This window comes from Carettochelys insculpta, chromosome 9, assembly GCF_033958435.1.
Source record: "Carettochelys insculpta isolate YL-2023 chromosome 9, ASM3395843v1, whole genome shotgun sequence".
Taxonomy (NCBI): Eukaryota; Metazoa; Chordata; order Testudines; family Carettochelyidae; genus Carettochelys; species Carettochelys insculpta.
Genome location: NC_134145.1, coordinates 6521243 through 6546284, shown reverse-complemented (window position 1 = coordinate 6546284; position 25042 = coordinate 6521243). Strand labels below are relative to the sequence as shown.

The 25042-nt window shown below is 46.7% G+C and overlaps 1 protein-coding gene across 1 annotated transcript; it reads left to right on the top strand.

Annotated features, from left to right (window-relative positions):
* The first annotated feature begins 294 nt into the window (after nucleotides 1–294).
* Nucleotides 295–17329, top strand: TAL1 (TAL bHLH transcription factor 1, erythroid differentiation factor). Its single transcript, XM_075002661.1, has 4 exons — nucleotides 295–429; nucleotides 5290–5715; nucleotides 7235–7326; nucleotides 13623–17329. The coding sequence occupies exons 1-4, from the start codon at nucleotides 416–418 to the stop codon at nucleotides 14039–14041; spliced, it is 951 nt and encodes a 316-aa protein (XP_074858762.1). The 5' UTR covers nucleotides 295–415; the 3' UTR covers nucleotides 14042–17329.
* Nucleotides 17330–25042: the final 7713 nt, after the last annotated feature.

Sequence of the window (25042 nt, the reverse complement as noted above, 5' to 3'; positions counted from 1 at the left end):
GGGCAGTCACGGTGTATTTTGTATTCCTCTTTTCCACGGTGTCTTTTTAAGAGCATCTAAAGCACACACACATAAAAAGCTATAAGGCACGCATTCCAAAGTTATTCCTATGCATATCCCTGCAATAATTTTCCGCTTTCCCTCGATAAAATTGCCAAATAATAATGAATCATTTCATAAATAATGGGCCTAGCCGCTTATCAGGGCAGGCGGGCCAGTGCAGGAGCGTTATCTCTGTTGCCCACATTGCTGGAGTGTTCCGCTCGCCATACTAAATAGGAAACTGGACGTGATGTGGAATTAGATCCTGCTCCGGTGAAGCCACCCAGCGCTCCCGTAAGAGAGCGAGCGAGAGGGGGGTGGGAAATATAGCAGCAATGAATAGGCCACAAAATGGCTCCACTCACTTTTAGCCATGAAAAGCAAATGGTGAGTACACAGATCGATCCGTGTCGGGAGCCAGGGGCGCAGCCATGTATTTTGCGCGGTGTTTTCCGCGCGGCGGGGGCAGGGGAGATATTCGGGCGTTAGGCGCGCAAGTTGTAAAACGCGCAACGGTGCTGGTTTAAATTCGCAGTTGTTCGATGGGGGCTGGCGGCACGGGGAGGGGACGGATCTTTTTTTCTCTCTTTGGGAAATGTGGTTGAGCGGATCGGGCCCCCAAACCGCCGGAGATTTCCAGGCGGCAGAGAGGGGGCAGGAGAAGGCGCCTTTTCTTCGGGCCAGATGTCTAGAGATGGGTGGATAGGTGTGTGGGGGCGAGGGGGGGCGATGTTGGTTTTGTTCCTTTTCACCGGGATCTGGTTTGGCTCCGGAGCCAATTCATCGGAAAGGCCCCTCGGTGCAGCCTGGTAGAAATTTGTGTCTGCTGGTGGTGTTGTTCCTGGAAGGGGAAATGAACTAACACTGGGCTTAAGGGGTAGACATTGCGCGTCACAGCCGCACTTCTAACACAAAGAAGCCAGGGCAGGGGGCCCGAGCCACACACGCAACAAAAGGAGAGGGGGAAATAAACGACATTACAAGGAGCGGGGGCATCCGTCCCCCCTCGTTCTCCGGCGACCATTCGATCCGAAAGAAGCGAACACAACCCGATCCTCCGCCGAGTGCTCGGAAGGCGCCGCGGGACGCCGGCTGGGATAGTTACCCGGCTTCCTGGGGGGGAAAAGAAACCCTGAGCCAATTCGCCCGGCCTTTGGCCAGGCTTCGGGAAACCAGGGGCGCCGACAAGAAAGCGCGGTGGCTTTTTGCTAGCGTTGCCTGTGCGCGGCTGTTCCTCTGCCTCCTGCGCCCGGGAAGGGAGAAGGAACGAGACATTGAAACCTGCTCGGTTCTCGGTTGATTGTGTCGGGATTTAACTCCTTGAAAGACACCCCCCTCCCCCCGCCCCAGGAAGGATTTCCGCTCCGAAATGTGAGGAGAAACAGGCAGACATATTAGGCAGAGATATTAACCCGGGTGGTTTGTGTCTCGTCCAGGGACACATCACTTAAGCAGTCACAAAGAACGGGAATTTTTAAAACCCGGGGCTGATTGGTAATTAATATTATACTAGGGGAATTTACAGGAGGAATAGTGCTGTGATGTGGGTGGGAATGAAATTAACCAATATTCAAGGCTGGATTCCGGCAGAGGCTTTTTGTCGGGAATCCTGGCAAAGACAGTGCTGTAGGAAAACGCCCACCTGTTTTCTCCTCTTCACGCGGCTTGGGGGTTAAGGTTTAGGCCCTGCGCTTTTAAGAGCATTTCAGGAACCTGCGGGTACATTGGTTTCAGCTGAACGCCGGTAAAACAAATACGTCATCATATATTTTATTTTGACTATATATAAATAGAGAGAAATCTCTGAGTTATGTATTTGTGGGGTTTACGCCCATGCTAAAGTCCTTTATAGATAGTCACGATTTTAAAGTATGTATTTGGTTTCTATCTATCTATCTATCTACCTATAAACCAATTATATATCTAAAAATCTTGCATATATGCAAGTGTATAATATATTCTAAACTTATTTTATATATATAAAACTATTTTATATATATAATAGTTTATATATTTTAAAAATTTGTTTATATATGCAAACTATTATACATGAAATAGTTCTATATCTATAAAATAAAATAGTTCTATATCTATAAAACAAGATTTGAAATATGTTGTACACTTGTTTGTGTATATATATATCATATATATAAGTTATATATAACAATATGTTAAATATATTATGCACTTGTTTTATTAAGAGATATATCGTAATAAAATCGTATTAAAATAAAATAGGTTGTCCATATACATACAATATTTTTAATTATACACTTGATTTATTAAGATGTGTGTATATCTTAAAATTTTATTGTAATAAAATAGATTTTACATACATAACACAAGATATTATATAATACTCTTGTTTTATTAATATATGTATATATCTTAATAAAAGCTTATTAAACTAAAATAGATTATACAAATATAACAAGATTTTAAAATATTTTATACATTTTTTATGAAGATATATATCTTAATAAAATCTTACTAAAATAAAATATATTTATTCTCTTTAATTATACAATACATTTAATTTATAGAGCTATATCTAAATGAAATGGGTTATATAATGGAAGAGAATAAATATTATGCGTGCGTAGATAGAGAGGGTATTTTCTGTCTATATACCCGGTTAACAAGGTAAACATCCCTCTGTCGGCTGAAATTTAAATATAGACGTTTCAGTGGGGTATGCCAAATTCCAAACCCAGCTGGCGCGTAAGGGGGAATTCTATGTGGGTCCAGCGAGTGGCTTGGCAGTGGGGGCGTGTGTCTGGGGGGTCTGTCCTCTCTGTCTGTCCTTTGCTATCGTGAGCTCCATCTTTCCGGCTGCAAGGATTTCCTGTGCCGTTGATCTACGCGAAGCGGGGCAGGAGATCTCCCCGCGCCGACGCCCCATGAGCGCGTTATTGCGAGGTGGGTTGCCTTTCTGCTTCTCAGGCGGGCAGAGGCGAATCCTGGCTGGCCCTGCAGTATCCGAGTGGACAAGGGGACCCCTGTAGGCAGAGGTGGCTGGGCAGGGGCAGCGCCCGGGGATTTTCGCGGGTCTTCCCCCCACGAGCTCTGCCCCGCGGCAGCAAAGGACATGCAGGTGGGGCAGGCCGAGTCTGGGGCAGATCAGATCAGCAAAGCACCGGCCCCCCTGTATCTACCAGCCCGGCCCCGAACAAACCAAATCCCCGGGGGGACAACCTGGAACTCGTGATTTTCCAGCCTGAAATGCCTCTTCTGCAAAGCTGCACCCGGGCGTTTGTCCGAGGGCGGAGGAGAGGGAGCGGGGTCACCCTCCCAGCCGCCTGCCTCGGCTGACGGAGACAGAAGGCAGGTACGTCACTGGTTTTTAGACAAGGGCCTTCCCGGGTGCCTAGAACATTTTGGATACCGGAAGGCGGTACAGCCGCAGGAGGCGGGTGGGTCTTTCGGCCCGAATCCATGGGCCATTCTGCTGAAAACAAGCCCCAACGCAGGACACATCAAGGGAACCCCATGCACCAGCCTTGCTCAGGAGTAGGCCCCGGAGGAGACAGTTGTTTGGGAACAATGTAATTCATTTCCCGTTGCTCTGCTCATGTGACCAGTCTCCACAGCCTAACTGCAGGCAGAGCTGGGCCTTTGAAACGAGCAGGACAGCTCAGGTCTCTCTCGAGTCAATCTGCCATCTAAAGTGTTATATTCCACCACGCTCCCACCTGACATGGTACATGCCTCTATTTCTCAGCAGAGCCATTGTCCTGACTGCATAGAGAGGAAATAGGTCCCAGTCACCTCCTGCACCACAATCACCACAATGGCTTTGGCCAAAATTATACATTATATGTTACAGCGTGTGTGTGTGAAACTATACACACCCCATCTATATTTCGCAGCAGAGCCATTTTGGTCACTGCGTTGCATGGGTAGAAGTTAATACTGCAGCTCCATCTCTCTGTACAACAACATAATGAACCACAATGACTTTGCTGAGAAATATTTACAGTCTCTGTCTATATTAGAATATAATGGCTCTTTATGAAAGTAATACAATGTAATAGTATGTTTGCAGCAAGCTATTGTATTCTATTCTATAAATAGAATGCATTTTGTTGTGTGTATTGTTGTATTATATTGTGTGTATTATAGAGTGTATTATATAGAAGGGGGTGTGTATAATATAATATAATATAATACAATAGAGTAGCTTGCTATAAACATACTATTACATTACTATAAACACACTATTACATATGTGCATATATAAATGCGATGGAATCACAACGGTCCTGTGTTTTATAGTGCATGCGCGCGCGTGTGTGTGTAGTTTTGTTGACACATATGCGTTGTGTGTGTGCTTCCACTCTGTGCGGGAAGGCGCCCCTTTTGGAACTATCACAACATTCTCGAATTGGAACGTCGCGCCCGGGCACGTTCGGTCCCGCTCCGGACAGCTGCTGAGCGCGATCAATTCACCATCCGCTCACGAGTTTCCAAGCGCCCCGGAGTGTGACCGCGCGCAGCACCGACGCGGCGTTTCCGTTGTACGTTTCAGCGGCAAACGCCTGGCCGGCCCTCGCCGTTTGCCAGCCACAATTGCAAGGAAACGAAAAATCCCACGCGCTCGGTTTACCCGCCAGGGAAATGCTCCCTGCTCGCGAACCCCCGCGACGTCGGCGTCCCCACACCCCGACGTCGATCCTTCCTCTGTGCGCCCTGCAAAAATGGGCAGAGAAGAGGCAGCTCCCAGCGGCGGCTCAGCCACCCGCAGGGGCGCAGCAAGCGCCGGGGCGAGGCACTGCGCGTGAGGCTCAACTGTGGAGCTCGGGCTAAGGGCGGGGGTGAAACGATCCCCGGGCGCTGGGCAGGGGGCTGCCCCGAGCCCGTCTGCGGCCACATCCCAACCCCCCTCTCTGCGCTCCCGGGGCGCTCGGCCGCTGATGGACAGGAGCCAGGATCCCGGCTCGCTCCCTGCCCTGGCGGGGAAGCCCCCGGGTAGTGGGCGCCCCTCTTCCGACGAGCAGGAATCGCCTGGCTTCTTTCTCGCTTGCCAGCCGGGGCCGGGCGGAACAATGGGGCTCCCTCGCTGCAGCTGTGGGGCTGGCCGGTCCGCGGGGGTCCGAGTGCAACATCTGTGCCCCCCCCCTTTTCCTTCCTTCCTCGTCTGTCTGTCCGTCCGTCCCCGCCCCCCCCCCGCTCGGCTCCAGCCCGCCTCGCCCCCGGGGGTGCCCCTCGCCTGCCCCCCCCCTCACCTCCTCTCCTCTCTCCCCGCAGGACGATGGAGCGGCCGCCGGCCGAGCTGCCCGCCGCTGACCCCCGCGATGCCCGGCCCCCGCAGCAGCACGAGGCGGGAGCGGAAGGCACGACCGAGCCGGAGAACAGCCGCGGGGGGATGGAGGTCCCCGGAGAGCCCCAGCTGCTGCTCAATGGGGTTGCCAAGGAGACCGGCCGGCGGTCCCCCGCGCCCCCCGCCGCCGCCGCCCCCGTGCCGGTCATTGAGCTGGTGCGCCGGGACATAAAAGGCCGCGAGGCGCCGGGCGAGGCGATGCAACGAGCGCCGGGCGCCGAGCCCTGCAGAGCCCCGGCCGAGGCCGCCTGCGACGCCCGCATGGTGCAGCTGAGCCCCCCGGCGCTTCCCCTGCCGGCGGCCGGCAGAGCGATGCTCTACAGCCTCGGCCAGCCGCTGGCCTCCATCAACAGGTCCGTGCCCGCTCCGCGCGTCTGTCTGTCTGTCTGTCTGTCCGTCCGGCCGCTCAGCCAGCCCCTCTGGCTGCCCGCCTCGCTCTGCAGCGCTCTGCCTAGGAAGCCGCCAGCCCTCCCGTCCGTCCTCCTTTTCTCTGTCTGTCTGTCCGTCTGTCTGTTGTGTCCCAGCTACATCCCCACCGTGTCTTGCCCTGCGAGAAGTAGGTCTTTAGGACATGAAGACGGCAGGGGGGTTTCTCTTCTGTCTCTTCAGCGTCTCCCTGTCTCCCAGCCTTGCATTCTGTCTAGCTGTCTACTTATTTCTCTGTCTAGCAGTTTAATCTCGTCTGTAGTTGCACAAAAAACAAACAGTCCTGTAGCATCTTAAAGACAAAGAATTTTGTTTATTAGGTAATGCGCTTTCATGGGTCATACCCATTTCATCAGGTCTTAGCCACCAAAGCTCATTAGTTAATAAATAAAATGGTTAGTCATTAAGGTGCGACAGGACTGCTTGTTATCTATCTATCTACCTATTTGGGGCAATGGTCTCTACAATAAAAACAGCCTCCTGCTGCCAAAGCTGATAAGGGCAAGATATTGTCTGGAAAAGGGACCTTTCTCTCTCTATGGTTGTAATATTTGTACTTGAATAGTTATATCATGCGAGAATTCGGATGTGTGTAAAGCTGCAAAGCAAACATCTGTTTGTAGACCTTGGGACAAGGACAAAGTACATAATTAATGCTGCATACATTAAAACTATATTTAAATGTACTCTTTTTTTAAAAGCAAAAGTGTAGATGTAGCCAATGCAACATTTATCTCTAGGGCAAATTTGTTTGTTTCTTTGAAGCTATTTCATAGCTCTATGCACTCGGTGTGACGTGCATGACCCTACAAAAATCACAATGAAATGAAGTTATTTCAGAATACACATTATATGTAGTGTATGTAAATAAACATACATACACCTTATAATGCAATTCAATTCAATATTCTCTCATTCAACACAAATTAATACTATATCATCAGAAAAACCTGTTCCAGGGATCAACTTTATCAGGTAGCCTCCTGTCTTAAAAGACTTGCAGGAAGGCACATATACATGTATCGCAATTCTATCCCATTGATTGGAAGACCACTAAAATATTTTATTTTGATTGCTTAAGACAGATGTCTGTTATGATAGCAATATGTATGTATATGTATTTATAATGTGTGCATGTCTGTTATATGTACATTCACACATGCATATCTATCTATCTATCTCAAACTGGGGTAAACTGGCACCATTCCAAAGATTTCAAACTCCCTTTGATGTCAGCGGACCTATGCTGTTTAAGTCAGGTGAGGATCGGGCCTATAATATCTAATAGTTCTTCAAGTGGCTGCTTCACAGGTGCCCATGGGTGGTAAGGTTCAGGCTCCATCTGGAAGGATTCCAGCCACACGTGAATACCCTTCATGGAGCGTGTGTCTCTGTCTGTTTTCTTCCTCATTTTTTTCTGACCTCCACTTTGCCCCTTGTTTGCAGTGGGTTTTTCGGAGAGCCAGACACCTTCTCAATGTACAGCAACAACAGAATGAAAAGAAGACCATCTCCCTACGAAGTGGAGATCAGTGACGGTGAGAACCTTTTCTTCTTCCCCTGCTGAGATGGAAAAAGTGCAAAGGGATGTAGCCAGTGCTTAATATTCTTCCCCACCCCAACACCTTGGGGACACAGGAAAGTTGCTTGGATCAGAATACAAAGCAATACAAGGATAAGAGACAGGATGACACAACTCCTTCTGTCTGATAGTTTTCTCTTGTCCTGGTCTATATTCATGGATAATGCAGCCAGTGTCTCTGGCTCCATCTGGTAACCGTTCTGATGATGAATGACTTAATATTGCCCCAGTTCAGCAATGCACTTGAGCAGGTGTTTAATTCCATCCCTGTTCTGCAAACCACTGAACACTTGTTTTAGGCTGTGTCAAAACCACAGAGCCCATGCTGTCCTAGCCCCCTAGCGTAGATACAGTGTACAAGACAGAAGGAGGTTTTCTGCCAGGGTAGGAACGCCACCTCTCTGAAAAGTGTTAGCTAAGCTGACAGATGTTGTCCTTTGTCATTGTTCCGACAACTGTACTGGGGGTTTGGTCATCGTAGCTAATTTGGCTAAGGACTGTGTTCCCTTTCTCCTCCCTGACTGCCATAGCTTTAAGGGTAGATCATGTCTAAGTCCCTTTGTAATGAGAGAGACCTACAAACATGCTCGAGTGCTTTGCTGAGCTGGGGCCATTCTTCAGATGGGAAGTAATTCAAAGACACTTCAGCCAGACACTATGTAGAGGCTTACCTTGTGTTATCTGCTCCCCAGCAGAATTTCTCTTTGAAATTGACTGGCTCTGATTCCCAGCTGATGGCCCAGAGTTTATCATGTATTTTTAAAAAAAAAATTTCAAAGTACCAGAAGGAATTAAAATGCCTGTGATGTTTTCTTCTTCCTGCCCCATCATTGTAACTGGGAATGCCTGTGTGGGTAAATGATACATAGGAAAGTATATTTCCAGACAGAGGCCGTTAGTTTTTAAATCAAAGCCTAAAACTCTGCACTTACGTACAGTGACAAAGGACTATCTATTGGAGATGAAATGATAAAAACAGAATAAATTTTAAATTATAAAATACTGACACTCACAAAAGCCAGAAAATCTAGTTACTTTCATTTGTCTGGCTTTTTTTCTCTCTAATCTAGCCAATAAAATCCTGGTCTCACGTATTGCAAAAGAAAATGGAGATGCCAACATAATGCTTGCAAAACATCACTCCATTCGCTCTGCATTTATGTTATACTGCCTTTTCCTCCACACTCTCTGTCTGTTTGTCCATTTAGATTGTAAGCTGGTTGGGGCAGGGACTGTCTCTCACCATGTGTCTGCACAGAACCTAGCACAGTGGGGAGTCCTTATGTTCGGTTCTTTAGGTGCCACCATGATATAATCAGAGCTAAGGCTGAAAAATAAAAACACCAGTGTGTGTCAATGTTATAGAGTCTGTCCAAGAATATTAACCTTATCACTGAGTTTACTGGTTTTTACCTTCGATGTTAGGTTTTATATGTGTGTGTATATGTATGTATATATATATATATATATATATATATATATATACACACACACACAATAACTTTAGATGAGCAGTGTGTGTGTGTGTGTGTGTGTGTGTGTGTGTAAAAGATGTACCGTATTTGAAAGAAATGTGACTATGGACTTACCAGATAATTTATTGGGTGTATTCATTAGGCCTGATCCTGTAGATCTCTAATTGTTTGATTATGTATTTGCATGAGCAGGCTTTTGAATGAGTAGTGGTTGTGGGGGGACGTGGGACCCAGGCTTGCAACCGCTTGTGCATGTGAATAATATTACATGGGCAAGTTTTTGTAGCCTGCTCCAAAGCTCACTGAATTCAGTGGGAAGATTCCAAGGGGGTTGGGCTCAAATGCTTGTTTAGCAAGCCAGGTAAATAGAACAAAATTGTGCCTATAGATACGATTGTGCAACTCCCACTGATGTCAACTGTTGCTGTGTGTGATAGATTTGGGTCATTACTAGCAATTTTACTTAGATGGGCTGCAGCTGATACAGGAAAGTGTAATGTCTTCAGCATTGTTATGTTTTGCCTGTCAAGGAGTATTTAATCTCTGACAAAATTTGCAGATTTGGGAGAAAAACAAAGAGAGGTGTTAAGGTACAAGAGCTCGTTGGGAGCCAGAATGGTGAAATAGGCCTGACTATTCCTCCTAAATGGGAGCAGTGTAGATATGAATATTTCCGTCTAGGGACCGATGGCATCTCTTAAGCTTTGCAGGTCAGTTTGACATATGATCCAACCAGAATGAGCAGGTGGAGAACTGGCATCTACTGGGTGGGGGACTGGACAGCACATAAGTGTGATGTGGAAATGATGATTGTATGGTGGCCGTTTTTAGGCCTTTCAGTTGCTTCCTTTGCCAACCACGACTAGTGGTTTAATCCAGTATGTTTGCACGTAGGCCACTTCTAAATTACTTGGAAGATCGACCCACTCAGGGTCGATCTTCCAGGGTTTGATTTTGCATGCCTAGTGCAGACACATGAAATCGACCCATTGGGGTCAGCAGTCAACCCCTGTACTCTTCGCTATTGTGAGGGGCAAGGGAGATTGATGGGAAAGTTTCACCCTTCCTTAGTGCGGATGGCCAGATAAGTCAATGGCAGATAATTCTATTCTAGCTGTGCAGTTGCCGTAGCTAGAATTGAATATTTGCAATCAACTTACCTGTCTAGTGTAGACCAAGCCTGAGAAGAAAACTGACTTCACAAGGGCCAGCCATTGACCAGAAATGAGTATGAAGATTCTAAGAAAACAATATATATTTCAAGCAGAGTCTTAGTAGCTTCTGACGTCATCCAGGCAGACTCTTCACTGGCTCCTTAGCCTGTAGCACCTGCTTCTCTCAGCTCATTGGCTCATGAGTAACAAACCACCTGGCTTGATGTCTTTCTCCCAGCCTTTGTGTTCTCTTCGGCCAGGCTCAACCCTTAGTTGCACAGGCTGAACTGCATCAAAGGGACATGTGTGAAGCCCACAAAGTAACTCCAGTCAAATCTTTTTTTTCTGCTATCACTTTGTTGACGTGTTAACATTTTTGACTGAGCTCCAAGCCAGTAGCTAAATAAGTAAATAAATAATTTTCAAAGGCTGTTTTGACAAATTTTTGCAAAAATGTTGAGAAAATTCTGCTACTTGTAGGCTTTTTATTATATTTAACAAATTATGTAGAAATCCCTATTCAATCTCCTGGAGTAATAACTGGCCAAATTTCATTTAGAAGAATGTCGATGTTTTTCCTGACCTAGCCACAAAGTGTGCCGTGCTACCCATCACTTCAAATCTTTCAATTGAGAGAGGATGTCTTTATAGAAGACATGCTACAATTCAACCATGGTTTGTGGGTTGGATGCAGGAAACAGGAGACAAATTTCCACATCTGCATTGTGCCTAATGTTCAGGGTGCTGTACAAATCCAGAGTAAGAAACAATCTTAAGCTCTTGCGAGTGCATTTAGGTGCTCAATTATGGTGGTCTTTTTGAATGGAAGTGGGGAGCTCAAGGTTTAGGCACTACACTGGGATTGTGAAGATGGGGGTGTAATTTATGGCTCTGCCACTGACTCCCATTGTGACCTTGGGCAAGTCACTTTGATCTCTTGGAGCCTCTTCTTCCCCACTTGTAAACGAGGGATCAGAAAGCTTCCTACCTTGTAGGGCTATTACAAGGGTAAATTCATTCAGGGTAATGAAGTGCTTAGACGCTCCAGGGATGGGGGCCGCAGAAGGGCCCAGATAGTTAGATCCCTAAGCAAAAGCAATGGAGAGTTGCAGAATTAAAGTTTTTACCTAATCACAGTGGTTCTTGCTCTCATGAACAGGGTTGAACTGAGCACCAGATTTGGGGTCAGGAAGGACTTTTTTCCCCCCACGGCGCTTTGGCAGACACCTTGGCTTTTTCACCTTCCTCTGGAGCATTGAGCAGGGATCAGCTGTTAGGATCAGGTGGGCGTATCCCACACGATCAATTTCTTGCTTAGGGGAGGGGGGATCTGGGGTGGGCAGTGGTGGACCTCAGTCCTTCCTCTTTTCATGGTTTTTTCTGTTATTGGCCCTTGTTGTTATTTTGCACGGATTTAGTGATCATGGTGGGAGGGGGAAAAGGGATTATTGTGTATTTGAACCATGCAGCTCCTCATAATGTAAAAGAGATGTGTCTGACCTATGTTTGTTTATACATGGCTGATTTGGTTTGGAGGGTCCAGTAGCTGAAATCTGCTGCAGTAGTTACTATGGTAGCTTAGAAACATTTCCAGTTGCTAAGCCAATGGAATGGATTTTTCTTGCAACACATCATGTGCCAGTGTGTTCTTTTCCCCAGCCAGCATTTTATTTCCTACTGACCGAGATTTCTGTCTTCTCTGATCTTGAAGGTGGATTTATTGGAAGCAGCTGTACTTTACTACAGGGTGAACCTCTCTTGTCCAGCACCCTCGGGACCTGACCAGTGCTGGACAAGAGGATTTTCTGGACCCTGGGAGGTCAATATTGTCTAGCAGCATTACCAACACGTCCACTACTTACTGGGCTCTGAGAAGACATGTAGGGGTAAATTCCAGCTAAATAACAGCACAGAACTGACAGCCAGGGCTTGTGGCTGGAAACAAACTTTATGGGGCCGTGTGAAACTTGGCCACAACCATGAAAAGTGATCATCTGCTGAACTTAAATCACGCCGGATTATGGATGTTGCTGGATGAGAGAGTTCCCGATTAGGGAGCTTCAACCTGTAGTATGTTGCAATAATATTATAACTGCGCTTCAGAGCACATGGTCTATGATCCATTTGCTGTAGCTGAACGTCACACCCAGTGGTCCGAGTGTGTTTTAACAAGCCAAAGATGAGCCCTCACAGTGCCGCAGGCACGTTCCAAGAGCCAAAGCAACCCACCAGTAGGCACTAGCATTGGGTGATGGAACACTGGGCAGTCAGAGATGCCACCATGATGCCACCATCACACAAGGAGTTTCAGAACCTGAGCTTGCATCATAGGGGTCCCGTGCTGCATAAGGTCATGTGATCTGTGATTCAATGGCACACCCATGGAGACTCTTGTGTTGGGCTTTTCCAGGCACTTGGTCATGCCCAACGTCTCTCATCTTTACAGTGGCTTTTGCCATGGCAATCCTTCCATGGGCACATGAGGTCTTTTCCCAGGCCCCTTTGTTAACAATTTACAAGACCTCTAGGCAGGACTGCCAGAAGCAAAACTCATAGGAATAAATAATAATATACTATCTGAGTAATATTGGGATGATTATTGCATTGTCCGGTCATAGGAATGAGCGCTCACCTGTAGAAGCTTCCACTGAGCCATGGAAATGGGACACCGAGAATGTGCACGAACTTGGATCTTATGCATGGCAGGCAAAACAGGGAAAGTTGCTCTCTTTCCGGCTTTCCTGGATGTTACCCCTTTTACGTTAAAACTGGCCACAGGGTAAAACTCTAAGCATTTTAAATGGAGTTCACCGCTTGCAAGGTTCAATGAGCATCAGGATATTGCTGTGGTTTCCCCTCTCACAAAAGTACATCCAAATAGAATCAAGTGGACTCGCCACTGTTCTGACACTGTTCTACAAAGCTCGTCTGAAGAGACAGCTTCTACACCCGATAGGGCAGTTCCAAGATCATTTGATTCCGGGGCTCCATTCAGAGTACCAAGGGCACTCGTTGTTGGGTGGCTTTTTATTGGCAGAGGCATGCGGGGGTTGGTTTGGTGATGTGGCTTCCTGTTTCCAAGGAGCTCTGCAAGATTCGAGCACCTGATTTCACACAAAGGTTATCAGATGGACACGTAACAACTTCAAGCTCCTTACTAGCTATTGTTTCCTACCAATAAATGATTTAGGCAAGCATCACATCCTGACCATTAAACTGCCAAAACCTCTGCTCTCTCATATTGTTTCTGGTCATTTTTAGGTTCCTTACTATTAAGATCAGTGAAGTGTAAAATATAAGACAGCTGCATGAGCTAACTTTTTACAGGTTCTTTATCAGTGGGCTATGATGAAATCATAGAGCTTGCTAATCACATATATGGCTCATGATTTCAAATTGATCTGTCTAAATTTAGACAATCCCTAATTAGGCACCTAAATAGAAAGGACCCTATTCTCAGCTCCTTGGCTTGAACAGACGCTTTGGCTATTCTGAAAACCAGATAACTTCTGCTGAGATGGTGGGTACCTAATGATAGTCACATTGGGACATTTTGACCTTTAAGAGAAATGATACATCATCTATTTAATGCTGCTCCTAATCATGCACTATTGTAATTTCAGGTCCACATACTAAAGTGGTCCGTCGCATTTTTACCAATAGCCGGGAAAGGTGGAGACAACAGAATGTCAACGGTGCATTTGCAGAGCTTCGTAAACTCATTCCGACCCACCCACCTGACAAAAAACTGAGCAAGAATGAAATTTTACGTTTGGCTATGAAATACATCAACTTTCTGGCGAAACTGCTTAATGACCAGGAAGAAGAAGGAAACCAAAGGGGCAAAGCAAACAAAGACAGTGGGATAGTCCAAGAAGATCTTCTGCAGGACATGTTGTCTCCAAACTCTAGCTGTGGAAGTTCTTTAGATGGAGCAGGGAGCCCAGACAGTTTCACAGAAGAACATGAAACATTAGATTCAAAGCATACAAGGAGTCTTCATCACTCCATTCTTCCTGTAGAAGGCAGTGCACAACGATGACGACCTTACATATCCCTCCAAAAACACAAAGGAGAAAGCAAACCCTAAGTGTTTGGGTCTTGTAATTACATCCCATTTCCTCAAGTCTTCATCTCCAAGAAGAAAACAGGAACTTGAGTTCCTCGAGTACTCTCTCTGAAATTTTTAAAGGTCACAATCCCTAAACTAAAAGGACAATGAATTGATGGAGAACGACACCAAATCAAGTAGACATTCAACATTTAGGTACTTGATCGGACAGAGATGAAAAGTTTTGGGAGTCATCTTATTATTCATGATTTAATGCTAAGGAAAGGTGGGGGGAATGGGAGGAAGTGGGTGAGATCTCTTCAATGTCAACGGACTTGATGAGGATCTCTGCTTAAACAGAGTCTTCACAGACCAGAAACAGGCAGCAACTGCCTCTTGGACTGCCCACGGAACTACATATGCCTTCCATTCACATGTGGGATTGGAAGCTACCAAAATCTGCAACCGTTCCCCAAACCATTTTGATGACTTATATGCAATTTGGTGTGGAATCAACAGCAATACCTTCTTGTTGTCCAACAGCTTTTGACTGTACCTTTTAAAGAGCTGAACAATGCCTCCCACTAAAGAACATTTGCCAGGAACGAGACTTTCCTAAAGGGTAAAAAAATACAAAACTAGCTGAACTTTGCATTTGTTGAGGTGTTCTATATACGACGTGGAATTACATCTGTTTAATACCATCATGCAGTATCCATGGAATGAAAAGGTACCTGGGGGTTTTCTTCTCTCTCCCCTCCTGACTATTGTACAACGGCTGAAATCCCGGCCCTGTTGTGGTCTGTGGGAATCTTGCTGTTTGCTTTGATGAGGACACAACATCATTCCAGGATTGCACATTTCAGTGTGGGTGAGCGGGAATTTTCCTTGCAATTGTCATTCTGTTTTTTTGATTGAAAACAAAGGCGGCGGTGGAATAATAAATCGTGTGTGCGCATAAGGGTAATAGAAGAGATTTAATTATGTGCTTTGAATTGTTTGGTTTTAGCTGTTTGGAAATGATGGTGATTTCATATAGCCTCATTTGAACCTGCCTCTTTGTCTACATAAGACCTCACCTGGAGCCTTGTTTTCACGAGGATGTGGCGGTCACTAGCGTCTCAGAAGCAAAGCATTTGTACGGGTCCTGAAACTCACTGCTGTTGGGCTGTTTTTTGTTTTGTTTTTGTTTTCGTGGATTTAGACTGAGATTCCATGTTATTAGCAGTGGACACAACAATTCCCAGATATACTGTCAGTCGGTGGCCACATACGACCAGATCACTCTAAAACAGAAATAACCCTCCATCTGCAGAGGTTCATTGACGGATACTCTTAAAAACGGGAGAGCATTTTAAAAATGTGGCCAGATTCTCAGCCAGTGGACATCAGGGACATTCTATTGACTCCACACTAGTTTTACACTGGTTGAGGAGCTAGACATTGCTTAGCCTATGAACAGCAGAACCTCAGTAGGGTTCTCTCTTTTCTTCTGTCAGGATGGCTGAGTGGTCGAAGGCCTCAGACTCAAGATACTGTCTTTCCCTCACCTGTGTGTCCTGGTTGACAAAGGGAAATATGGGTTCAAATCCCACTCCTGACATCAGTTTCCTTGGGGTGCAGGGAATAGCTCAGTGTTTACAGCCTTGGCCTTGTCAATCCAGGCTTGTGAGCTCTATCCTTGAGGGGCGGCCTGTCCTGGGCAGGTTAGATTAAAAAAACAAACCTGTCAGGGATGGCAATAAGTCCTGCTATGGAGGCAGGGGACTGGACTTGGTGACCTCTCCAGGCCCCTTCCAGTTCTATGGTAATTCTGGTTCCCAGGGATTGACAGATGCCCAGGTAACCCCACCAGACCAAACTATTTCATCATCAATTTGTTTTACAGGGCTTCAGAAACACCCCACTATGCCAGAAAGCCCTTTTCTCTGTAAGGGAAAATAATTCGAAGGAGTACACTTTATACAACCCTGTCTTGTATTTCTTATAGGCATCGAGGTCAGTGCACTGCAGATCCTTCTGTATGTGAGCACTTAGAGCCATTAGTTTACCTATTTGAAAGCCAGGTTGACCCTACTTTTATTTTAGGGTACAGTCACTTTTTTTTTAATGCCAATTTGTGGAACGTGGGTTTACGCAATCTTTGGAAGTAACATGAGCAATGCCAGGTTCTCTCAGTGTTGCATATGGGTATATTTAGGAGGACGTACCAACTTCCATGAGTTCCCCTTTGATATGTTAGCGTGATCCAGGAAATGGTCTCAGATTTCACCCATGTGCAGAGGTCAGAACATCGCACATGTGCCAGTTATGCCCTTAAATGGGGCTCAGGTGAAGATTACATTGTATGGGGCATTTGACCAGGTTAGTTTCACCATCAGGCATTATCTAAAGGCCAGAGCTCACCCCAGTGGGAATTGTCATTTACATTAGTGGGAGTAAGCATGGCCGGAGCCCATGACTCAGACAATGGTAGTGGTAGGGGATTCTCTCTTTAGTGGGAGTCGGGGGATGCAGAATGGGGTAAGAAACCTGCTGTGAGTGCAGGAAACTGGACTCCATGACCTGTCAAGCTCCCTTCCAGTTCGATGAGGTATGTGTATTTGAACCTGAGCCTGACAGGGGCTGAGCATTCTCAGCTCCTGCAGAGGGCGCTGATCACTTAGCAAGATCCAGGGGACCAGTAGTTTCTGGGAGAGAAGGGAGAAAAATTTTGTGCCGAAGATAAAATGTGATTAGTGTTTTTAAGGGATTGAAATAATAATGATATTTTACCCCATTTTAGACAGATATTCCAAGTCAAATTGTTTAAAATGCTAGAAATCCTCCCCCCTTTGTATCTGAAAGAAAAACAAAATGGTACAACTTTTAACCCTTTTACAAAACACATTTATTTGTAGCATCTAAGCAGAACATAACTTAAGTATATCTGGGGTATGTATAATTGTACTTTAATTGTGATTTGAATGGTACATCTCCTATTTCTCTGTCTCTACTTCTGCCTGCTCTGTGTCTTGGTGGATATAACATCTCATTTATGTTTGGAATCGGCACTTTTGGTCAACGTCGTACTCTGTGATGAATTCTTTTCTTTTCTTTATAAAAGTCCTTTGGTTTCTGCATTTTCTGCAGAAATTAAGTAACCAGGCCTGGTACCCTTATTATCTTTGTAAAGCCGATTAGGCAACCCACAGTGGATGTGCTATTTAGAAAACACATTTGTTGTAATGTGTGTGTACATATAAATATATATATATATATATATATATAATGACTATATCAAGACTATTTCTAAATAAAGTTTTACAAATCAGCCTCTGTTTTTTTTTTTAAAGTGCTGGCAGTTCAGCATTTTTTCCCTTCATTTTTATGAGCTGTTACTGCAACCTGATATGCATAAAAGTTCCAGCTGAGGCGAGTTGACTGCAGTGTTCCCCATAAGCTGAGCACATGGGTTGCCACCCAGGAGAAATTCAGGTGCAGCCCAGCTGATTAGAAGAGCACTCACAGCCAGCAGCGTGACTATGTCTACATTAGAAGCACCTGTTGACAGAAGTTGCGACAGTATTCTGTCGACGGATTGCGTCTACTTGCAACATGCTCTGTCGACAGAGAACCACCAGGTTGCACTGCCCTCTGGTGCCAGAAAATGGAATGGCAGCTTTGCAAAGAGGGCTGCCTGGCAAATGCAGAGTTCTGTTGAGAGAATGCTTTAAGCGTGTGAACGGGCCCTGAGTTCTGTCGACAGAAGGGCCCCTCTGTCAACAAAACTCTGTAGGGTAGAACCAGCCTATGTGTTTTTGATGGTGGTACACATCTGCACATGTCTTGGTGCACATAACAAAATTTATTCTTCCGGAATGGAAAAAATTAGAGGGAATGCTTGTGACCGGAAGTCTCTTTAGCTCAAGCTGTAGGTCCTGCCAACTTCAAGCATGAGTGCAGCTTAATAAATAAAAATTTGAAAAAATGAGTGTGGTTGACGTAAAAATCTCTAGAGCCTCTTCACAGCAATGATGAATCATGTTCCTTGTCTCTACCTGTTCCAGCTCTTCTCAGCAAACAAGAGGACAAGGAATTTAACTGATTTTCAAAAATAAAAGCTGAGAGTCTCTTGTCATGGCTTGAGTCCAAGAGCTAATGATGTGATTAGATGCAGTGGTTATCTTGCTACATTTAAGTGCAACACACTGGACACTAGTGCCTAGGACACTGACATGGGCTTGAACAGCTCTGAGTTCAAATCCCCCCTCTGTCATATGCCTCAGTTTCCCCACGAGGGAATAACAATACTGCCTTGAGACCTGAAGATAAAATATGCAATAGAAGAAAGAGTTGTAACAATTCTATCTCTAATTTCTCAGCCAACTGATGATAAACATTTAGTGTCTGTTAGCGTGAGCAGTGAAGGGGAGAAGAAATAGGAGTACGGAAATGGACCTCTACAATCCAGACATCTCTTGTTCAGCAACATCCATGATCTGGCATCCATGGGTGCTCTGGGACTGGATCGTTTCGATGGGAAAGTGGGGGCCCTGTGCTCCCCAGCTTTTCCCCTGCCCTCTCAGAGCTTCTGGAGCTCTGCAAGTGGATCATTTGCAGGGTTCAAACCCAGAGAAGAAGCAGGAGGACAGAGCAGGGAAGTGGTGGGGAAAGAGGGGGTTGTTAGAGGAAGATGCAGCATGGCTCTGGAGCTATTAATCTTCTCTAGGCTGGCAAATTCCCCAGTTAGTGGCTGGTCAGGCCCTGGGGGTTCTAAACCGGGAAGTTTCAGCCTGTAATGGGAAGGAGTTAAGGTACCCTTCCTTTTTCGTGTGCTCATTTCAAACATATCCATTGTCACCCAGTGCAAATTAGTGGCACTGCTTGACTGCTAGACATGCCCGCCACGGGGAAAACAATTCCCTCTTCACATCTGTCATCACCTCCTATTTATGAAACAATCGGACGCTATTTTAACAACGGAGCACAGTGGTATTACAACCCTGTCTTCATGTCTCTGGGATGGGGGTGAACTGAGTTTGCATTTAAACCAAGTCACCTTCCAAGAATGCTTTGATCCAGGGCATAGCTCAACCTTGTATGGATGGGCAAGAAGGGCGGATTGGGGTTAAGCCCCAGTGCGCCAATCCTGCTCCCCCGCTGGAGTGCTGGGTGGAGCAGGGTCAGCCCCAGTGCCCCATCCCCACTCCTGGACTGCGGATGGGCCTGGATTAAAAGTGGGTGGGCTGCAGGTCACTCAAGCCCACCTGTGTCTACACCACTGGCTTTACGACATGAGGAGGGTTAATTGCTTTTAAAATCACTCATTATTGAGTGACATGTTGAAATGATACCTTTTAAAGGGGGGAGCCTGCCTACTTGATAGAAAGCACTTACAGGTTAAGCTCCATACAATTGCTGATCATGTGTGTGTGTGTATAAAAACAGCCACGCCAGGTCTGACCAGTGATCCAGCTAACTCAGCATCCTGCCTTCTAAGCTTGGCCAGTGCCAGATGCTCCATAGGGACTGAACAGAAGGGGGCAGAAGAACCCTGTTGTCCAGGCCCTGGTTCCGGCAGGTGGCGCTGTCAGGATCCTGGCAGCATGGGGTCATGTCCCTGACCATCTTGGCAGAACCACTGATGGGTCTATCCTCCAAGAACTTCTCTAATTCTTCTGGGCTTCACACCATCCCATAGCAACAAGGTCCACAGGATGATGATACCTTATGTGAAGCCTTGCCTTTTGTTTGCTGCCTAGTACTGGTTGAACCTCCCTGGTCCAGAGCACCCTTGGGACCTGAGTGGTCCTGGACCAGGGGAAGTCAATGCCCCCCTGCTGGTGTTCCAGCCCTTGCTCCTGGGGTCTCCTCCCATCTGTCGGCTGACACTTGCAAGATCCCCAGCTGTACCTGCAGCTCAGCTGTAGCTGTCATTTCCTGGCCCCGGCCATGACTTCCCAGCTGCCAGCTCCCCTCTTGCAAGAAACTATTTGAAAATGCTCCCTGAAGTTGTACAGAGTTTCCAGAAAGTTCATTAAAAAAGACAATCTGATTTGAAAAACAACAAGAAATCCTGTGGCACTTTATAGACTAACAGATATTTTGGAGCATAAACTTTCGTGGGCAAAGACGCTCTTTCTTGGTTGGGGGTTTTAGAGGAGGATGTAAAGAGGGGGCTCAGTAAAGGGGAGGGCCAGAGCTGACGAGGTCTATTCAGTCAGAGTGGATGTGGCCCAGTGGAGTTGTGCACATCAAGAGAGGAGAAATCAAGTCAGATCAGTCGAGAGGGATGTGGCCCACTGTCCGTTGCTAATGTGGAGGTGTGACCATCAAGAGCGGAGAAACTGCTTTTGTAATGAGCCAACCACTCCCACTCACTGTTCAATCCTTGGCTGATGGAGTCAAATTCGCAAATGAATTGCAGCTCTCAAATCTCTCTTTCCCTTTTATTTTTGAACTTTTTTTGTTGTAGGACTGCTACTTTTAAATCTGTTACTGTGTCTCCAGGGAAACCGAAGTGTTCTACAGGTTTGTGTATGTTACCGTTCCTGACAGCCGATTTATGTCCATTTATTCCTTTATGCAGAGACTGTCCAGTTTGGCCAATGTAAATTGCAGTGGGGCATTGCTGGCATGTGATGGCGTATATTATATTAGTAGATGTGCAGGTGAAAGAGCCCTTGATGGTGTGGTTTTAGTTTCTCGGGATGAAATTCACCACTCAGGAGCAAGAGGTCTATATAGTACTTGCACTTCCACAATTGGGTATCGATGGGACTGAAACAGGGCCCAACACCCTCAGCGCGCTGATCTTCGCCATCTGAAGTTGGCTGACCCCACCCCGGCGAGCCGGTCCATGCATCGGTCAAGTTCTACTCTGCCCTTTAAACAAGGTGTTTTAGTTTGTAATTACCCGTGCTCACTGGCCTGGGGAAGAGGTGCTGGCCTGTGAACGGTGAGGCTACCGCTGCCGTGCGTGCATCCATTGTGTGTTTATCGGTGGCATGGCTGATCCCTGCCTCACAGATGCTTTTTGCCCAGCTCTGCTGTACAGCTGTCATCCCGCACCCGCCGGCGAAGGAGCTGATAGTTGTGTGTTGCACTTTATCTCTCGCTGACACCCCCCCACACCCTCTCCATCTCCAGGAAAAATTCACCTTCCCCTCAGTTTATTTATCTGAAATGTAACTGCTCCAGGGTCCCGTTCTCCTTCGCTCAGTCATTTTCTTTCAACGCGAGCTCAAGAACGGGCTGTTGGGTTTGCCCATAATCTGAAGGAGGGATTAAAACCAGCAGCAAAGCAGCATCATAACCCTGGTCCCAGGGGCCTGACCTTACCACAGCTGCGAATGGAAGGTCTGCTGCTGGGCGGGGGATCAGGCCCCTAGCAAAACTGTTTAAGCGCAAATCATACCAAGTAGTCTATGAGCAGAGTAAGGCCCAGAGCCTCAGAGTTATTTAGGTGCCCAGCTCCCACTGAAAACGATGAGACTTAGGCACCCGTGAGGGCCTGAACTTAACCTGCCATATTGGGAGGTGTTAGACCAGAACCTTTGCAGGCCCAGGTTGTCACGAACCTGTGACTTCAGGGGCTAAAGCCATGAGCCTCTACTGCATGACCCAAAAGCCGGTTGCCTTGTAGCTCAGGCTGTAAGCCAGACTCCTCTCTCCTTTTCTCCACAGTCACAGTACTCCTGGTGACATACACTTCCCACACCAGCCAAGTGGGGACTAGTTAGAGACCCAGAGCTCTAATTAGCCTCATCTCATTACACCTGCAGAGTTTGTCAGGCTCGGGGGGAGGACTACGAAGACAGGACATCAAGGCAAGGAGATCCTGGAGTGAGGGACTTGGGCTTGAGAAAAGGCAGGGGAGCTTAAGATGGACTCAGAGCTCAATCCCCAGGAAGGTGGAAATTGCCTAGCTTGTACCGGTGTCTGCCTTCCTTAGGTGTGCTGAGGGGCTCCAGGGGCCGCCGCTCCAGAAGGAGAGTGAGGCTGAAGAGGAGGTACTGAAGAAGTGGTGTCAGCTCTAATTCTGTGGGCTGTTCTTTGATTGATACACCAACACCCTGGAAGGGCTGGAACTAATGGGGGCCCTGGCTGTAGGGTTGAATCACCGCCACTCCAGACCACTGAAGTCCTGAGGCAGAGAGGCTGAAGAAGCACTATCCTTCTTTTGCATGGCAAGGGAGGACCAGCTCAGTGAGCAGTGGGTAGCTTGCGGGGTGGCTTTGCAAATGATTAGAGCTGGCATTGATTTGCAGCGTGGTCTGTAGTTTGTGACCGACATCCACAGCTGCATTGTATATTGTCTCTCCTCTTCCAAAGAGAGGTGACAGTGGCAGCTTTCCCACGTTCTGCAATGCTGAGGGTGTCGCATTGTTTCCGGGGCAGGGTGAGGCCTGTAAGTCCTTCTGTGGGATGGGCAATCAGGAGTTTCTTTGGGCCCCTTGCATTCTCCTGGAATTCGTCCCAGGGTGAGTCAGGACTTCGGGCGATTGCATGAAGAGCTGTGTAGCCCAATTCCTGGGAGGCTCGCCAGGCTGCCGACGTGGGAACCCACCGGCAACATTCACACACTGCTCGGGTTGTGTGCCCAGCACTGGGCCATCTGTAGGCTTTATGGGGTCCAAGGTAAGCTACCTGAGGGGAGTTATTGAGGGAACTAGGGGCCACAGCAGAGCTTCAGTGGCTGAGGGCTTCTCTCCATCCCACATCTGGCAAGAGGGAACCCTCAGCTAGAGGCCTGCTGGCTGAGAAGAGCAAATGGTTGGGGGGGCGCAGGGAGAAGGCAGTGCCACACATTGAGTGTGATGGTGGAGGGCCTGGGTTTAAAGGGGAGGGAGAGCTGAGTGGTTTGGGCATTGCCCCCTGCCCTTAACCCAGGGTTATGAGTTCAATCCTTGAGGGGCTCATTTAGGGATCTAGAGCACCTAGATTTAAAAAAATACACCTCTGAGGAACTGTGATTGGCCCTGTCATGAGAGCACAGGAATGGACTCTATGACCCTCTAAGGTCCCTTCCAGTTCTGTGAGATAGGTATAACTCCATGCATCATCGCCAGTGGTGATGAGGGCTGTCTTTAGACCTATGGACCATATGCAGCTGCATGGAGGCATCTGAAAATTAAATGCTCTCAATCATAGAACACTAGGACTGGAAGGGACCTTGAGAGGCTATCAAGTCCAGCCCCCTGCCCTCATGGCAGGACCAAGTACTGTCTAGACCATCCCTGACAGACACTTATCTAACCTCTTCTTAAATATCTCCAGAGACGGAGATTCCACAACCTCCCTAGGCAATTTATTCCAGTGTTTGACCACCCCAATCTTCCAGTGCCCTGTCCTGCTACACATGCTGCATGTACCTACCTATGAACAGCCATGGACTAGCCCAACGAATATCATCAGTCGGCCGGCAGCCACAGAGGTGCTGATTTCCTGCTCTGAATAGGCACGTGAAATGCTGTTTCATGCCCTGAGAGAGTGCTCCAAGCATAGTGAGACCAGGACAGAGCCCAGTCCAGAAAAGCCCCTGAACACCTGTTGAAGTGGGCGAGCAGTTCCGTCCAGCTCCAAGCAGCTACTGACCTGCTTAAAGTTACGCGTGTGCCTAAATGCTTTGCTGGATTGAGACCTTAAAAAGGACTGGATCAAATTTACAAAATGCCAGGGCAGCTGATCTTAAGTCAGAGATAAGAACGTCAGAAGGGCCATTACTGGGTCCATCTAGCCCAGCATCCCGTCTGCCAACAGTGGCCAATGCCAGGTGCCCCAGAGGGGGTGGACCAAAGACAATCACCAGGTGATTTGTACCCTGCCATCCATCTCCAGGCTCTGACAAACAAAGGCCAGGGTCACCATTCCTACCCCCTGGCCAATAGCCTTTTGTGGACCAAACCTCCATGAATTTATCTAGCTCTTCTTTGAACTCTCTTATAGTCCGACCCTTCACAGCCTCCTCTGGCGAGGAGTTCCACAGGCTGACTGTGCGCTGTGTGAAAAAGAACTTTCTTTTATTAGTTTTAAACCTGCTCCCCATTAATTTCATTTGGTGCCCTCTAGTTCTTATCTAATGGGAACAAGTAAATAACTTTTCTTTATCCACCCTCTCCACACCGCTCAGGATTTTATAGACCTCTATCATATCCCCCCTCAGTCTCCTCTTTTCTGCCCTGAAAAGTCCCAGTCTCTTTAACCTCTCCTCTTACGGGACCCGTTCCAAATCCCTCATCATTTTAGTTGCCCCAGATGCCTAGAGATGCTCAGCTTATGGATGCTATACTGCTGAACAGCTGACAGTAAGACAGTGCCAGAATAGCTGCATAAAATGCATGTAAAAAGAAGAAATATAATTATAGGTTGAACATCTCTAGTCTGGAACCCTTGGGATCTGACTGGTGCCGAACAAAAAGTGCATTCTGTTTTTGCAGTCAAATGCCTAATATGTAATGCCCAGAAACCTAGTGCTATAATGCTGGATGAGATTTTCTGAAAGACCTGATTGCACCAGACTACAGAATGTAACACACGAGAAAGATTCAAGTCCCTCCTCACAAGCCATTGTATTTTTCAATTTAATCCTCAGTGCCAGACTCTAACTTTGTGCTTGTAACCCTCAAAGAACCTGGGTGGAGGTTTGCTTTTAAAAAGTAAAATGAAGTACAAAGAATAAGTCGGTAACTACTTTTCGTTCAGACAAACAAAACCCAGAAACAACAAGGTCACCCTGCGTTTTGAAGATTTCATCTTTAAGCTTGATTACCTGCATATAATTCAAAAATAAAAAAGAGTGTCTTTCTGGAATGATGATGTTACAAGATAGTCTAAACGCCTAATCAGTGCTTTTTTCAGCCCACGTACCTGTATTGTTAATGGGATTCCCACAGTCATAAATTATATATGCTGAAACACAGTATCCGAACGTTCCCAGCCTACAGAATGATGAGAAAGCTTCACCTCCTCATTATTATACAGAATCAGCAATGGGACAGAGTCATTTAT

Coding starts and splice junctions, on each gene's coding strand:
- TAL1 (XM_075002661.1), top strand. Junction 5,716..7,234: donor CCGCTGGCCTCCATCAACAG/GTCCGTGCCCGC, acceptor CCTTGTTTGCAG/TGGGTTTTTCGGAGAGCCAG. Junction 7,327..13,622: donor CGAAGTGGAGATCAGTGACG/GTGAGAACCTTT, acceptor TTGTAATTTCAG/GTCCACATACTAAAGTGGTC.